This window comes from Filicampus tigris, chromosome 8 (genome assembly GCF_054856515.1).
Source record: "Filicampus tigris isolate MCC_2025a chromosome 8, RoL_Ftig_1.0, whole genome shotgun sequence".
Lineage (NCBI taxonomy): Eukaryota > Metazoa > Chordata > Actinopteri > Syngnathiformes > Syngnathidae > Filicampus > Filicampus tigris.
The window spans coordinates 12538426-12554455 of NC_141224.1; the positions used below are offsets into that span (position 1 = coordinate 12538426).

At 40.2% G+C, this 16030-nt stretch overlaps 1 protein-coding gene across 4 annotated transcripts in view; it reads left to right on the forward strand.

Annotated features, from left to right (window-relative positions):
- tax1bp1b (Tax1 (human T-cell leukemia virus type I) binding protein 1b) overlaps window positions 1–16030 on the forward strand; it is a 22043-nt gene continuing 6013 nt past the window's right edge. The window contains exons 1-13 of one of the 4 annotated variants that reach the window (XM_086037235.1): window positions 1–150; window positions 2901–3094; window positions 9470–9572; window positions 10403–10593; window positions 11281–11439; window positions 12167–12315; window positions 12559–12649; window positions 13293–13478; window positions 13564–13815; window positions 14092–14262; window positions 14400–14475; window positions 14570–14706; window positions 14786–14911. In XM_086037235.1, coding sequence (XP_085893361.1) covers window positions 2918–3094; window positions 9470–9572; window positions 10403–10593; window positions 11281–11439; window positions 12167–12315; window positions 12559–12649; window positions 13293–13478; window positions 13564–13815; window positions 14092–14262; window positions 14400–14475; window positions 14570–14706; window positions 14786–14911 — 1818 coding nt within the window. In that variant the 5' untranslated portion in view covers window positions 1–150; window positions 2901–2917. The remainder of the gene's footprint in view (window positions 151–2900; window positions 3095–9469; window positions 9573–10402; window positions 10594–11280; window positions 11440–12166; window positions 12316–12558; window positions 12650–13292; window positions 13479–13563; window positions 13816–14091; window positions 14263–14399; window positions 14476–14569; window positions 14707–14785; window positions 14912–16030) is intronic. The other 3 variants (XM_086037237.1, XM_086037236.1, XM_086037239.1) reach the window with 3 other exon arrangements.

A 16030-nucleotide genomic window follows, 5' to 3' on the forward strand; every position in this document is an offset into this window, starting at 1 on the left:
AAAAAAAATATATCACTACTGAAATACTGCACGGAAATGACGTGTGTTGTTATTTTTCCAGGAAGAGCATACGGGAAAGCACTGAACTGCGTCAACAGTCATTTTTTATGATACATAACGATTTTAGTCGTTATTCAGCATGGCAACCGGGTATGTATTATGCTTGTTGACTAAAGCTTCCCTAATAATGTGTTTTTTGTTCAAATTTGCCTCGTTTGTTACGCGTTTTTGAAAGCTCGAAAGTCGGCGTTTGCTAACTGTTGACGTTAGCTAACTGCCCTCTAGTCCACTCGCCGCTGTCTCGAGGAAATTTGAGTAAACATTACGGACAACGTTATGTGGCTTGATGTTGTAGTCGAGAGACGCCCTTATACAATCGGCGTAAAATACTCTTGGTTAATATGCGGCTAATATTAGCCAGCTAATCACTGTGTTGTCGCTTTAATCGCTCTAGGCCTTGCCTGTCAGTATCAGTCATGTACTCGGTCCTTCTGGAATGTTAAGTTTCGATATTTGAATACCTATATTATCTTGTATCTAAAATGGTCCACGAGTTGTTGAGGTCGAATTTGTACCGGTAGTCAAAAGCAGATTTTTTTTTTTCTAAATAAGTTGGGGTTCTCCCATTTAACTGTGTTTAATGATCCAAACTCAATAGATTTACGGCTCTCGCTTCGTTTTTACGCGTTGTGTTTAACTTAAAGATCTATTTGTAGTCTTTATTTCATCGAGCTACGTAGATTCTAGGGGTGTAACGGTACGCTAAATCACATTTCGTTTCGTTTCGGTTTCTTGGCAACTTCGGTTCGGTATATTTTCGTTACAAAAAAAACAGACTTTTTAAAAATTTATATGTTTATTTTGAAAAGATGAAGTAAACGGTATATTCTTTAGAAAAAATAAACAAAAGTGAACTATTCGGGTGATATTCTAAGAAATTACACCATAATAAAAAATACACTACACTTTTTGTCATGAAAAAAATACATACAATAACAGTTACAATTATTGCTAGCTATATTAAAACTCTTTTTATAATGAAATATAGTAACTTTCAAGTCTTTATGAAATTATTTTCACTTTTTAGGCATTAAAATCTTTGAATGTTCAACAGCATATTGTAACGAATTGGCTTATCTGTGTTGTGGTCAGATTTGTGTTTTGGTGAGTTGTGATGCTTCCGAAATTCATGAATGCATCGTACGGCTAGTGAGAGGAGCAGCGGAGAACGAAGGAGAGAGCTGTTGTACTTTGTTTTTGGCTAAAAAGACTGCTTGTTTCCTCGTCTAAGAAATATTCAAAGTCGAATGATGTTGTTTTAAGTGTTATTATGTTAGACGTGCTACCCACAGCATAGCCGCCGATCTCATGTTGCAATGTCGGCACACAACTTTGGGACTTGCACGTACCTTTCCCCATTGGCGATTTTAACAGGACAGCCAGAATGTTCCCAAACAGGAGACCGCAGTGTACGGAGGGACCTTTGAGCTCTGGCTTGTTTGCGTATTCGTTTGCTCCTCTTTAGTGCCGCCGCCCTCCTCTCCCGCATGCAACAGTCAATAGCGCCCGTGTGTAATCTCGCGCTGATAAATGGACCGAACCGAACGCAAGTGGACCGAACCGAACATGCCATACCGAAACGTATGAATACACCCACGTGTACCGTTACACGCCTAGTAGATTCCTAAAATTTCCAGTGTTTTTTGCCTATACGTTGCTGTATTTTACCGAACCCTCTTCGGCTGTTTCTGATTGCCTGTTGCACTCACTGCCTTTTCCTTTAAGTAGTAATGGTATCTTGACTTAATTAGTTTTATTTGTACTAAGAAATCACTATTTTTTGGTACGTTTTTTTAAAAAAGAAAATATCACTATGTTTAGTCTGTAGTAACAATTAGCGGTACAGAAAATGGATGGAAGCGTGAAAACCTATTAACAATGGAGGATTTAAAGAAATTTGTTGTTCGTGTGTAGTATGCGTGTCTTTAATGGGCGGGGCCGGGTGAGTGACATCAGAAGCTGGAGCTTCTTGACCTGAGTTGTGCCCTTGCAGCAGCTAGTTGCAAATGTTCTCATTTTATATTTGTGTAGTTGACTCAAAGTGCATCGGCAACTGTGGCTCTCCTTAATCATAGTCAAGTGGCATGGAATACAAAGCCAAAACTCAACCAAGCGACAGCTTGTAATTTGAAAAACACTTCAAGATGGAGCACTCGCAAGTCAAAGCATCGCTGTATTTGCAACTAACTACATTAGACTTGAATTTTACGACGTGCTTTTCAAAATAGAAGAGTTAGGCGTGATGGCAAGTTTTTGTGGATATTTTTTGAGAGTTTGGCCTGGAGAACGACTGTTGACATTTGACACGTAACACTCCCAGGAGCACTTGAACCCTGCCATGTATTCATGGAGAGTTGTTACCAAGGCAACAGAGGTGTAACTGTAACCGCATGATGAAAGGTTTATATTTGGCAGAATGGTAAGACTGTTATACTAAACACTAGTACAGTGGAACCTCCAGAGTCAAACACAAGCCATTCGGGGCACCTGTGGCCAAATGGTTAAAGCTTCAGAAAACAGGTGGATTTTGCTGCTTAACTCATATTCCACAAACGCAATATTAATCAGAATGCCGTGTTTCAACTAGTGATCCTGCTGGGAACATACTCTTGAAAAAAATGTGTTAGGGTTGATTTTCTTTTAAGTAGCCAAGTCATCAACTGGCAGATGGAATGTAGGCAAAAACACAAAGTGTGTGTAGAACTAGATAATAGTTTAACTAATGAAATCTCCGAGGTCCATAATGCACTCAAAGTATGAAACTTGTAAATATTGTATCATGATGTAATTATCATTGGTATTTGTTCCTCCATTGTCTTTTGATGTTTCATCTCTTATAGCCATCGTTGACTGATTGATGGCGCTGATCGTGGACAGGCCTTTATTAGACAACAACATGGAAACATCAAACTTTGCCCACGTCATCTTCCAGAATGTAGGCAAGAGCTACCTGCCTCATGCTGCACTGGAGTGTCACTATACCCTCACACAGTTCATCAAGCCACACCCAAAGGACTGGGTTGGCATTTTCAAGGTGACTTACCATGCCCGGTATTTAAAAACAACCGTGTACAAAGAAATATACTTGATCTAGTAGTATAGTGAATAAATAGTGGGCCGGACCTAGTGTTAACTTTTAATTTTTGATTAAAATAATGAATAATGAAACCCTGCTATTTAAACAAAACTGTCTAAGGTGACACAATCATTTTCACTGGTGTGCCTAACTTTTTGTCTTGATTGCACCAGCGCTAAAGTTTTTTTTTACATATTTGACCGCATCACATTTACAGAGCTGCTTACCAGTGGAAATTCACTTCCTGAACTAATATAAATGTTCCTATTTTTGAAATTCCGTCAAGAACATTAGGCCTGCCTGTGTTTTACTGTTTACTGTATGTGTATTTAATATTAATGCTTCAAATAATAAATCACTCACAATATTATTTCATCATTTCAGTAATACCCCAAGATCACACATACATGTGCACACATATATTTAAAAAAAAAAAAGGCACGGCCCTAAACATACAACAGCGTGCAATAAAGCTGTCGTTGTCTGCAGCTCTGTGTGTTATTGGACATGCGATGAAACTTCACTTCACTTGCCGCGGTTAGCCTCAAGTCCAGTTGCACTGAAGCGTGGGGATTCTGTGCGTGTAGCCAGGTTTTACTTGATTCATAAAATGCAACAGTCCCGAACATGGTTATTTCCTGCTGGTTGTAGTTCCAGATCAGCCTTTTTGTGTGCTATGGAACCGGTGTTGGAACAGTTGACAGGCTCAACAGCAGCGGCGGGCGTTGCTAGTCATTAGCTTAGCCAAAGGGCCCGACTTGGTAGCTCCGCTTTTGTGTAGGTTACCTTCGCTGCTTACGATGCCTGCCAGACATGACAACAATCCACAGAGCGCTGTCTTGTTGTTACAAGTGCGGTGAAAACTTGCGAGAGCTAGTTAGCTGGTATTGCAATGCAGCAATGAAGGTTAAGGTTAAGTGTTAAGAGGAAAAGGCGTACCAGCTCTCCAGCGGCCGAATGGGACCTAGTCAGCTTCAATATTTATAATAAATGTTTTTTTAGAGTCAAGGAGACTTCGGCTGGTTGTACTTGTACAAACTCAAATTTTTTTCGTAATATTTCTTTTCTATAATCATTCCAAATTGGCCGTACCATAGAGCCCAGCGTTAGCTCCCTAGTGGCAGTGGCTACAATGTGCTGCATTGTCATAGCCTTTGCACACCTCCCTGATGTATATAAATCTAGGGCGAGGAGGATTCGATCCTTCCATTCATTTCGAGGATTGAGATTTTTATGTAATTTTGATCGTTATCGATTTAAAAAAGTCAAAACCGTGACATCAGAAGTTTATTACACTATATAAACACACATACACTTCATTTTCTCAGTGTCTAACATTAAATCAGACTAAACTTTTCCTGTTTAAGGTCAGTCAGGTTTACCAAAATTATTTCTGTTTGTTACATGCCAGAATAATGAGAGGAGGGTTTGAATTTTTTTTTTTTTTAAGAAAGTTTGTCGTTACTTTCTTCAAAGTGAGAAGTTTAGTCACAGTATGATTACTATTACTTTAAACATTTTGGGAAAACCCAGATAATGATGTCACCTTGATTTATGGACACGTCTTGAGGTCTGATGAAACCAAAATTGAACTGTTTGGCTATAATGAGCATTATATTTGGAGGTAAAAGGAGGAAGCTCGGAAGTCTGAAAACACCATCCCACATGTGAAATACGGAGGTGGCAGCAGCTTTTTGTGGTGCTGGTTTGCTCAAGGAGGCACTGGTGCACTTATCAAAATAGATGGCATCATGAGGAAAGAACACATGGAAATACTAAAGCAACATCTCAAGACTTACGCTAGAAAGTTAAAGTTTGGGTACAAATGCGTCTTCCAAATGGACAATGACCCAAAGTATACTGCCAAACTGGTCACAAAGTGTCTTAAGGATAACGAAGTCATGTTTTAGAGAGGCCACCACAAAGCCCTGGTCTCAATCGGATTGAAAATGTATGCGAAGACCTAAAAACGTGTATTTACAATAAAGGACGACCTACAAACTTGGCTTACTTACACCAGTTCTGTCACTAGAAATGGTCCAAAATTCCCTCCAACTATTCTGAGAACTAGAAGAATATCCAAAACGCATTCTGGCATTTAGCAATTATACATAATTTTGCTAATCCTAATTGACCTAAAACTAGGCAAACTTTGGTCTGATTTTATTTCAGACTGTGAGGAAAAAAAGCTCATGTCTTTTTGTAAAGTGTATGTAAATTTGTGGTTTAAACTGCATATACAATTGTAGATGTTTCATTATCTCATGTCAAGGTGACGAGGTAATAAATAATAGATTCAGAACTCCTCTCGCTCAGTAAGTTAGAATTGATGTTAAACTCCAGACCGTCCTCCTGTCAGTGTTGACAGATGAATGACTGCTGCCAAACTTCCTGCACTTCCTCCTTTGGCATGTTTGCCGATAACCTTGATGTAGTGTTAGTTTAGTACTCAGTGCTTCCTCCCAGCCAAGAACACTTGTTTTCCTATACTTTTTTTTTTTTTTTTTTTTTTTTTTAATATCATCTGCACTGCGATTCTGTCAGTGTTTGTTTAGCTTAAAACGTGTAAAGCATGCTTAACTACATGATGAAGTTTGGACTTGTTTGTTTGTTGAAAAGGAATATTTTGAAACAAGCTTCCCAAAGGAAGCCATAGCAATAGAATAATCTTTTCAAGAGTTAAACTCACCGCCATAAATTAATTAGCAGTACAATACAGGCAACTTTTAAGTAACATATAAACAGTTGACTTTTTCTGCACTCCAGGTGAGCCAAATATTTCTCAGTGCCTTACTTCCTGTGCTGTGCATCATGTGCATGTGCACCCCCTTTTAGGGCTGAGCAAGAGAGTGAGTGAATTAGACAGTGGTAGCTCAACATATGAAGGAGATGTAGCTCCAAGCTAGTGGCCTGATAATGTAGTACTGTAAATGTGAAAGTTGCCAGAATGATAAATAATCAAGTACAGAGATGCGAAAATTACACTTAAGTATAGTTTTGGAGTATTTTTGGACTGTGTGACATCACAAGACTAATTAAACTATACTATAATGTTTATCACACTTTTATTGCCTTTTCAGCAGCAGGTTAAGTGCTTGAGTTGACAGAAAGAGATTCATTTAAAAAAATTGATTTACACCCCTACACTTAACATGGTTGTGTTGTAGACTTTGCTCTGCAAGGTAATCTAAAACCGTAAATCAGATTTAAAAAAAAAAAAAAAAAAAAAAAAAAAACTGTAAAAACAGTATTTACTCCCGTGGGGCACTAAATGTCAAACGTTATAAAGATATACGGGTCCTAGACATTTTTTTGGTTTTGTCACTTCTTGCAATCGCAGCCTTTGGCTCTTGGAACAGTTCCCGTACAGCGTGAGTGGAGCTGCTCGGGGCGCACGGAGGTGTGGGCTTGGGGCGGGCGGCTTGTCAGGAGGCAGAGGAGAAAGCGAACCACTGCTTTGTAATTAACATGTCTCACTCACATGTGATTCATGAGCACTTCCTCCATGTGTTCACTTGGACAGCAGATGGGCCTCCTGCAGCAACTTGCTGGTTTTTACTGTACATCTGTAGATTTCACTTTTTAAAAAATGCTTGGATAGTGAATTCCTGCTATAACATGGTACATCTTTCGCGCCCCCACTGATAATTGTGGGTTTTTACGCAACAGCTTGTTGTGGTTTTACATTAAAGTACACAGGAGAGTCCGAATTCAATTCAGTTACGTTTTATTTTTATACAGTACAATCATCCCGAGCTATATCACGGTTCACTTTTTTTCAGGGTCAGTGCATTGCAGTTTTGTTTTAGTCATACTAATATTGCAGATTTTTCTCTATATCGCGGGATTTCATGGTGATTGTTTTTCTACACTGTTACTGTGGACTCCCATAGCAAGAAGCGCGGGCCAGGAGGAAAGAGTGTAAAAAGTCAGAGAATGTCCATTCAGTATAATTGTAATCAATAACAGGTGAGGATGGAAACAGCCGCGGGTGCTCTTTCAATTGCTTTATTGAACAAATGGTAACAAAATACAGGAAAGACAAGCACATTCTGAGATGGGCTAATGTGGCCTCGACTGACCACTGAACGTCAGAGTGGGCAATGCTTTGGCCAGTTAACAGCTGGCCAACTGTACATCCTCATACACATCAAATACACGTTCAACGTCACAGATAGTACAGTTAGAATGTGACAATGGTGAGTCAAGGGGGTGAAAATAATACCTGCACCTCACATGCATATATTTTAGGTTTGTTGTATATGCATGAAGCTTTAAAATAAACCGTACAGGCCAAAAGTGTGGACACACTTCTCATTCAATGCGTTTTCTTTATTTGCATGACTATTTACATTGCAGATTCTCACAGAAGGCATCAAAACTATGAATGAACACGTGGAGTTATGTACTTAACAAAAAAAGGTGAAATAACTGGGAACATTTTTTATATTTTGTTGTTGTTGTTGTTGTTTGTATGTTTCTTCAAAATAGCCACCCTTTGCTCTGATTACTGCTTTGCACGCTCTTGCCATTCTCTTGATTCATTCAGCTTTGAGAGGTAGTCACCTGAAATGGTTTTCCAACAGTCTTGAAGCAGAGGTGTTTAGCACTTGTTGGCACCTTTGCCTTCACTTTGTGGTTCAGCTCGCCCCAAACCATCTTGATTGGGTTCAAAACATATTTTTAGTTATTTCATCTTTTTTTTTTTGTTAAGGTCATAACTCCACGTGTTCATTCATAGTTTTGATGCCTTCAGTGAGAATCTACAATGTAAACAGTCATGAAGATAATGAAAACGCATTGAATGAGGAGGTGCGTCCAAACTTTTGGCCTATACTGTATGCAAATAATAAAATAAATATTTTGGTCGCTACTTCTCAGATTTTGTCTGTTGCGGGGATGGCCTGCAACATGACACATGCTAGTGTTATCTTTTTATTAAATGTGAAAAATGAGGAATTACTGTGGCACAAAATCACAACAAAGTTTTCTCAAGGCACTTTACATATGGAGCAGGTCTACAACCACACTGGTCACACATCAAGAGACTAACTGAAGTTACAGTTGTGCGTCTTCAGTGTAGTGCCACGTTGTGCCGCAGCATGCTAGTATGCCGATGCATGTTTCAATATGTTTACATGTGCTTAAAGCATATGTGATAGATAAAACTATCCCAAAATAAATTGCTGTCTCAATATTGTAGTTTGGGTAGTTGGAGAACATATTCCCTGCAAAAAAAAAAGAAGTACTTTCAAAACTTTTTTTTTATACCAAGCACTGATCACAAAATGTGTCCTCGGTTGTAACTAAATAACCAGAATATTAGAAAAAAATAATGCAGTGTGAACTGGAATAGTAACACTAAACAGTGTTCCATGAATACCTTTCTGAAGGTGTCAATCAAAACTGAGCACACTGTTATATCCAATGTTGTGGACTGTGAATGTCTATTTACATACGGTACAGTTTGTAGGCATGTCTGAGGCAAGTGAAAGAGCTGCTCTCAAGAGTTTTCAGCCAGTGCCACTAATGAGTGCACTGGTGGGGGCTCGCCTCCAGTAATGACATAAACTCACTATGTGCATGTTTTAATTGCTTCCTGTTCTTTACTGCTGGAGGCTGGAAGTGCACTGGTGTGCACTAACAACTGGGGGGTTCGCAGCAAACGGGGGCCTTCTATCTGTGGCTCTGATGAACACTCCCACTCTTATAGCTCCAGGCTTTTAGTGCATATCTTAACACAATCTGTCTTTACACATGAATACATTGAGACAAATGAACATGGCAGGTTTCAAATGATACATCACTTTTTTTTTTTTTTTTTACAGTATGAAAGTAAGTACCGGTAGTTTTGTTTTGGGTGCCTGTGTGAGACGGTGCTCACTAAAAGTCAGCCCCCTCCATTGACTCAGATTTTGTGTGACGCTTTTATGACAGAAGACGGATGCTAAATATGTATTTTCTGTACTTTTACACCCCCAGTCCCACCTATCATCAGCCATCGGTTAACAACCCATAAAACGGAATTTCATAGTTTTATTGGAGTTGTCATTTATTTTCAAGTCACCTCAAGTATAAAAATGCCACCTCTTTTTCTCTGCGTTATAAGCAAAACAGCATGCAGATGACGATCATTCAATTTGAACATTTTTTTTTTACCTTGTGTGTACACTCATCTTAGCAGTGATTAAAAGCTTCCTGTAATAACGACACACAAAAATTGGCTGTGTGCAGCCTCTAGGGAGTCACCGGTTTTGCCGTCTCCATTGTTATTATATTACAGTGATGTGGTGAAGGCGTCTGTTTGAACAGATTCCCCGAAATGTCTTGCAGGTCGGCTGGAGCACAGCGAGGGACTATTACACATTCTTGTGGTCCCCCCTCCCTGAGAACTATGTGGACGGCACCGCAGTTAGCAGAACGGTGGTCTTTCAGGGTAAGATCAGAGTGCCATATACTATGATAACTTTTAATAAGCCGCAGGTTTGATGCGTATTTAACCCATTAAGGACGGCAGCGCATAACCGCGTTTCTACCACTAAAGCCGGGAGCGCTGTTGCGTGTTTCTCCCTTTAAAGCCGGGAGAGCGTATACGTCATGTTCTTTTTTTAATCCAATTCTCGGTCTCTTAGCCAATGAAATGCATCAGAATATATATGTGACGGTGTCGTGAGTTGTCGGAGGATATCCGGAATTTTTTCGAGGAGTAATGACCGCACAGTCGATCGCGGGAGCTCTATTATAAGTCACGGCAGTGATAGACGACACGCTTGCGGACTTTAAAGCCGTGAAACCATCCAAACGTGATGTATGGTTAAGTTATATGTTCGTAGACAATGACGATTTCAACGTCTTTGTAAGAGAATACAGTATGGTAATTACCACTCTATTTAAAAAAATAAAAATGAAATAGTGCTTTACTTGCATCTTCGATTGAAACAGTAAATATTAATAAACTCGGGCCAGTATGACAGCCACGTCTAAGCTCTCAAATACTTTTGGAATTATGTTTCTATCTGCCACAGGGGCTGAGACATTAATTATTTTGTAGGTGGCGAAAATGTCAGGTTTCCAAGGGTGACTCCAAAGACGACCGTCGGTTTTAAAGACTCATGAGGGGCTTCAGGCTTTAATGGGTTAAATGGTTGAATGACAAATGCTTTGTGTTCTGGTGTTGGTCGTAGTTGAGGCGTTAATATTTTAATACAATGTTCATTTTTTGCTTTTCTGAATTTTTGGGGGGGGGTCTTCTATCATCTTTTCCAGGATACTATGTGCCCAAAGACGATGGCGAATTCTACCAGTTCTGTTATGTGACCCACAAAGGGGAGATTCGTGGAGCCAGCACACCTTTCCTGTTTCGCGCCAGTAGCCCCTCTGAGGAAGAGCTGCTGACCGTGGAGGACGAATGCAACTCTGACATCCTGGTGGTCACCACCAAAGCGGGCTTTCTTGAGGTAGAGTCTGCATCGTTGAATGCCGATGTTGACTTAGGCTATGCCCACACTTTAACAGCTCCTGTTTTGTTTTGGCCTTTCATCCACATGCAAACAATAACAGAAGACTGGGCATTTATTTGCCTTTGCCTTTTTTTCTTATTTCTGATTGATTGATTGATCTGATCAAAAAGTGCCTGAGATTCCATACATGTTCCCCAATTTACAATGTTCATGTCATGAGCATGTGTGACTTTATTGATTTGTGTTGCATGCCAAAATCAGAGGTACGTTTGAGCTTCAAATATGCCGACGTTCGAATGAAGGAGAAAAAAAAAAAAAACAAGACCCCTGTCACTGACGCACTTTCCGCTGTTTATAGTGCAGGACAAACAGCCAAACATGCAATTACAGAATGAAATCACTCGCAAGGAGCATGGGGTTGAATTGAAATTGAGCTAACCACGTGGAAAATGGTGACTGTCGGCTCAATTGCACCTTATAAAACCCGTTTATTTCTTTACATTCTTTTATTATGTTTTACTGTATTTTTATATTTTACAATACAGTGCAGTGTTTCATTATTAAGAACACGTAGCCAAAAACGTTTTCAAAATACCTGTGTTCAATAGGGCTTGGTCTTACTGCATAATTTACGACTTTGAGGCGCAGCTCAACACATTGAACAAGTTAGTTTTCTCTGTGCAGCAAAAGGTGGAGGAAGCCCAGCGAGTGAAAGATGAGCTGGTGAAAAAGGTGGCTCTGCTGCAGCAGGAGATGGAGCAGCTGGAATTGGCCAAGGAGAGCCTGCGGAAGGCGTGCGAACAGGAGGAGGAGAACTGCGCCCTGCTGAAAAGACAAAATCAAGTAAAGTGGAGTTAAAGGGGCAGGCAGGAGGGAGTCACGGTTTTACTTTGTCAAAGTAGACACTAAGTGAACACACAGTCATGAAAAGTACATGCATACTTGTAGCTAATGTTCCTGCCGTTTGACAACGAGAGCGCTTCCAATGGCCCCAAACAGTGTCGTAGCACCCCCTAGTGAAAGACATGCAGAACTATTCAAACGTGTGCCTCTGCCGGCATAAATCAAGTTTTGACAGATATGTATGTCTGTATTATCAACTTGCACTCTAACATTTTTACAACTCAACCATTAAGTCTTAAAAGTAATGCCAGTTTGAATTCATTTAGCTGTCTTCGGCCATAAATCTGCTCGTTGGAAAACAGCTTTGACAAGTGTGCGATGGCTTATTTTGTGGCTGTTAATTTTATGGCCGTACTTTGATTTTTTTTTTGTTGTTGTGTGAATATAATGATTCCAAAATTATGCTCTCAAACAGTAAAACAAATAGTTTGTTGTGTATTTTTTCGATTCCATTTTTAAGGTGAATTCAATATTTATCGTTACTCGGACATGCATTTTTAATCGACATTAACTTTTTTTTTTTGCACAAATAAGTTCACTGACTGAAATTTAAGATATGTTTTTTCATGACAACTAGTTCGTTTCTTTACAGTTAGATGGCAGATTAGTATTATAAGATGAGGTTATTTATTATCCATTGATTAACAGTGTACATTTTGCTTTCTAGGAACTGCAGAGTTCTTCCAAGGTCCTGCAAGAAGAGAAGGAAGAAATGAAGAGGAGGCTGGAAGAGGCCACATCCAGGGTGTTACAGCTGGAGGAAGACCTTATTGGAGTCACCCAGAGAGGCCTACAAAAGGAAACTGAGCTGGACTTGTAAATACCTGCAATATTTGCATGCGCGGACGTTCATTTTCTGAGTAACTAGGACAAAAAAAACGGCACCCAATCCCGTTGACTTTGATTTTGTCATTAACTTACAAAAATATTTAGATTTTTACTCAACTAGTAATTCAAATAAATTGAAATGAAAATATTCTTTATATGTCATAGTATTTAAAATAATAATAATGCAACTTCGATATGTTAAATGTTTTTTATGTTGTGTTTTTTTTTTAGTCTGAAGGACAGAATGAAGAAACTCACAACAGAGAAGGAAACACTTGAGTCTCAACTCAACAACGAGAAGGATGAGAAGGAACTCTACAAGGTAGTCTGTGCTTGTAGTTTGATGGGTTTCTTCCGTTATTTCCTTGGGGAAAACAAGGCCTCATTGGGATAACGCTGCTCCCAGGATGAAAAGCAGCATTGGAATTTCAAGGTCCCAGGATGTGGCAACAAGGAGCTCTCCTGACACATCATCATTTTCTCATTTTGGTTGGCAGCGGTTCACTTGACAACTATGTTCAGTGACAGCTTTATGTCATGTACAATTTACGATTGTTCTTATATTAGATAGCCTTAAAGGGGAGGTCTGTTTTGAACCTTTTTAACTACTGTGACTATTTTGCACACATTTTCCCCAAACATCATCCAAATCAGGCTTGCCAAATTGCGCCGTCCTCTGCTGTGTCTGCTGCTTGTGGGTCTTTGTTGTGGTGGGCACTGCCAAGGAAATGGGATTGCCACAAACTACACAGTCACTGCGGAAATGGTCCCCTCCAAAAAATCCTGCATTTGATTTAAATTGCACGATAACTGTATGGCGGCTGGGCTCTACCCAATCTTTTTTTTTTTTTTTTTTTTTACTTGGATAGTCATGACTGTGTACTTATTATAATGATCATAATCAAAACAAGGAACTTTGTTTTATAAATGGGGTAAAGGCTCTTTTTGTTTTGTGTTTGCATCAGATTCACCTGAAAAACCGTGAGCTGGAGAACACTAAGCTGAGTGCCGAGCTGCAGATGATGAAGTCGGTGGATGTGAACAAAGACAACACCATTGCTCAGTTTAAAGAGGAGGTGGGACGCCTGCAGATGTGCCTTACTGAGAAAGAGAACCAGTACAAAGAGGTCTTGGCCAAAGTTTCCCCCTTGGTACGTGCGGCTAATCCATAGGTTATATTCCGTGCCTTGAAATTCACATGCCCCGTTTCCTAGAACGTGTTTTTATATGTGACAGGGAGATTTAAAGGCCCTGAAGGAGCAGCTGCGTCAGAGAGAGGAGCAGCTCCAGGCCAACCAGCAGCAGTCGACCATGCTGGCGGCCGAGTTGAGGGACGCGTCGAGCAGCCGCGACCGCACCATGTCCGAACTGTACCACATGAAGCTGGAGGCCGATGCACTGCGGCAGGCTAAAGCCGAAGCGCAGGCTCACTGTGGCCGCCTGGAGAGCCTGGTGGAGAAGATGAAGGAAGATGCCAAGCAGGCGGCAGTAAGTCACTACATCACCTCGCCATTTTATTAGGCACCGCTGGATCTAAATGATAATAAGATGAAGGGAATTGTACAGCTCATGACTCATCATGACTCAAATTTTCTTTGGGATTATTCCTCTGCATGTTCAAATTTAATAAAAACATCAAAGTAATCCAAAATATACCAGCCCTCTTGACTTTTCCCTAATAACAGTCAATCGTGTAGTTGTTTCTTCCCCTTTACAGTTTTAAACGCTCATTGACTGTGATCAGAACAAATTTGTAACCTTCAGCAGGCCAAAGCAGAAGAAGCCTGTACAGACCCGGCTCTCGTAGCAGAACTGCAGAGAGAGGTGGAGGACCTGAAGCTGCGTCTGCACATGGCTGCTGAGCACTACAAGGAGAAATACAAGGAATGCACTCGGCTGCAAAAACAAGTGCTCAAACTCTCTGAGCAGCAAGGGGTAGGTCTGCAGTCCCTGCCGATCACACCCTCACACTTTCTTCACTTTCTTTTTTTTTTTTTTTTTTTTTTTCTTTCCTTTTTTAAGAGTTCCTTTTTAACCATAGAAATGAGATTATGTTATTCTCCTGTATGTAGGAGCTGAAGAGAAACTCAGCACAAGATCTAACAACAGTAGTACCTGCATCAGTGAGTCCAGACCCGTCTGTTCCAGGTCAGTCTGTCACTTTGAAACACAAGTATGTCACTCTTTTGTCAATTGCTGCCGGCTTTTCCAACTCTTCACTCTTGCTTGACTGTCTGATTAGCCTTCATGGTCCTCACAGGGAGTCCTGGTTCCACGGATCCAATGTTGGAGGCCATCATCCAGGAGAAGCTCAAAGACATCAGCAGAGATGCTTCTGACAGGCATTCCAAATACAGGAAATACAAGCAGTTGCTGATGGTAAAAAAAAAAAAGTTTCAACACTTCAACTATGCAACATCGAGAAGCATTGTTTTCACCTCTGTGGCTGATCTTTCAGGAGGAGAAGGAGCGTAGCGGCATGATGCATGATGAGCTTGCCAAGATGGCGGTGAAGGTGAAAGAGCAGCAGAAGATCAGTGAGAATCTCAAGCTGCAGCTGGCGTCAGAGGAAGACCGCTGCATGGTGGGTGCATCCTTCAGCGTAAATGTCTCCTGGCCACGTTTTGTCCACGTACAAAATCCGTTTTAGTGTATTGACTTTGTGGGAAAAACACAGGAACGTAGGATCATTTGCAAAAGATTTTTTTTCAATGTTTGCGTACAAACTTGGAGAATAGCTTGTATTTTGGAATGTCAATATTGTACGGGGTTATAGTACATAAGTTGTTGTTATCTGTTACTTAGTGTTTCCTGTTTGTCTTAGTTTGGATGCACGCTCGTCTCATGAGCAACTGTTAATTTATACTGTTTTTTGTTTATTTCAAATGAAATTTCCAAAACAATGTTAGTAGAAAATCTGATCTGCGTGACAGAAGCACAGACCTTCGCAAATGTGTCTATCAAATATTTTTAGAATCGACTATTCCATTGATTAATCGAATACAATACAAGTGTATTGTAAAAACATTTTTCTTGATTACTGTTTTATTAAATTGCGATACGTGAAATGTAAAGCTTTTCCAAATTGAATATCAAAAAAGAAAATGCATGTTAAAGCATCAGGTGGTCCTTGCTATAAATCAGAAAGAAAATCATGTCCTGGGAATTTCACGACAGTGGCGAATTGGAGTAGGGCACTCATAATTACAACACTTCAATACAAAAACATGACAACAATTTAAAAATATAAGTGGCCTGCTAAAGAATACTGCTGGTGTGTACTGAAATTTCACACAGTGGTGACAAGCTCAAATAATTACTTACTATATTACGATTTGTAGCAAAAAAAAAAAAAAAGTTTTCACGTTGACAGATCATGTCATTGTGGAAATGGTCTCAGCCATTCCTGTCTTGTGTCCGCTTATGTATGGCTGTTGTAAGCTCAGACGGAATCAGCATTTGATTACGTGTCTTCCCTCGAGCACAATCCTCGGGACATTGTTGTTTATGAGCAGGCCCCGTCTGCGAGACAACACTTTACGGCTGTTTATGTCCGCCGTTGGACACAAGTGAAGCTTGGCTCGGAAAGGGCCCTCTCCAGTTGCCGTCCTAATGCTTTGCTTGGCTCGAGGGGCAGGCAGATATTTGCCCTGGTGTCTGTGAGGAACTCCAACATGTTGTTTGGCTCCGATCGGCACCGCGC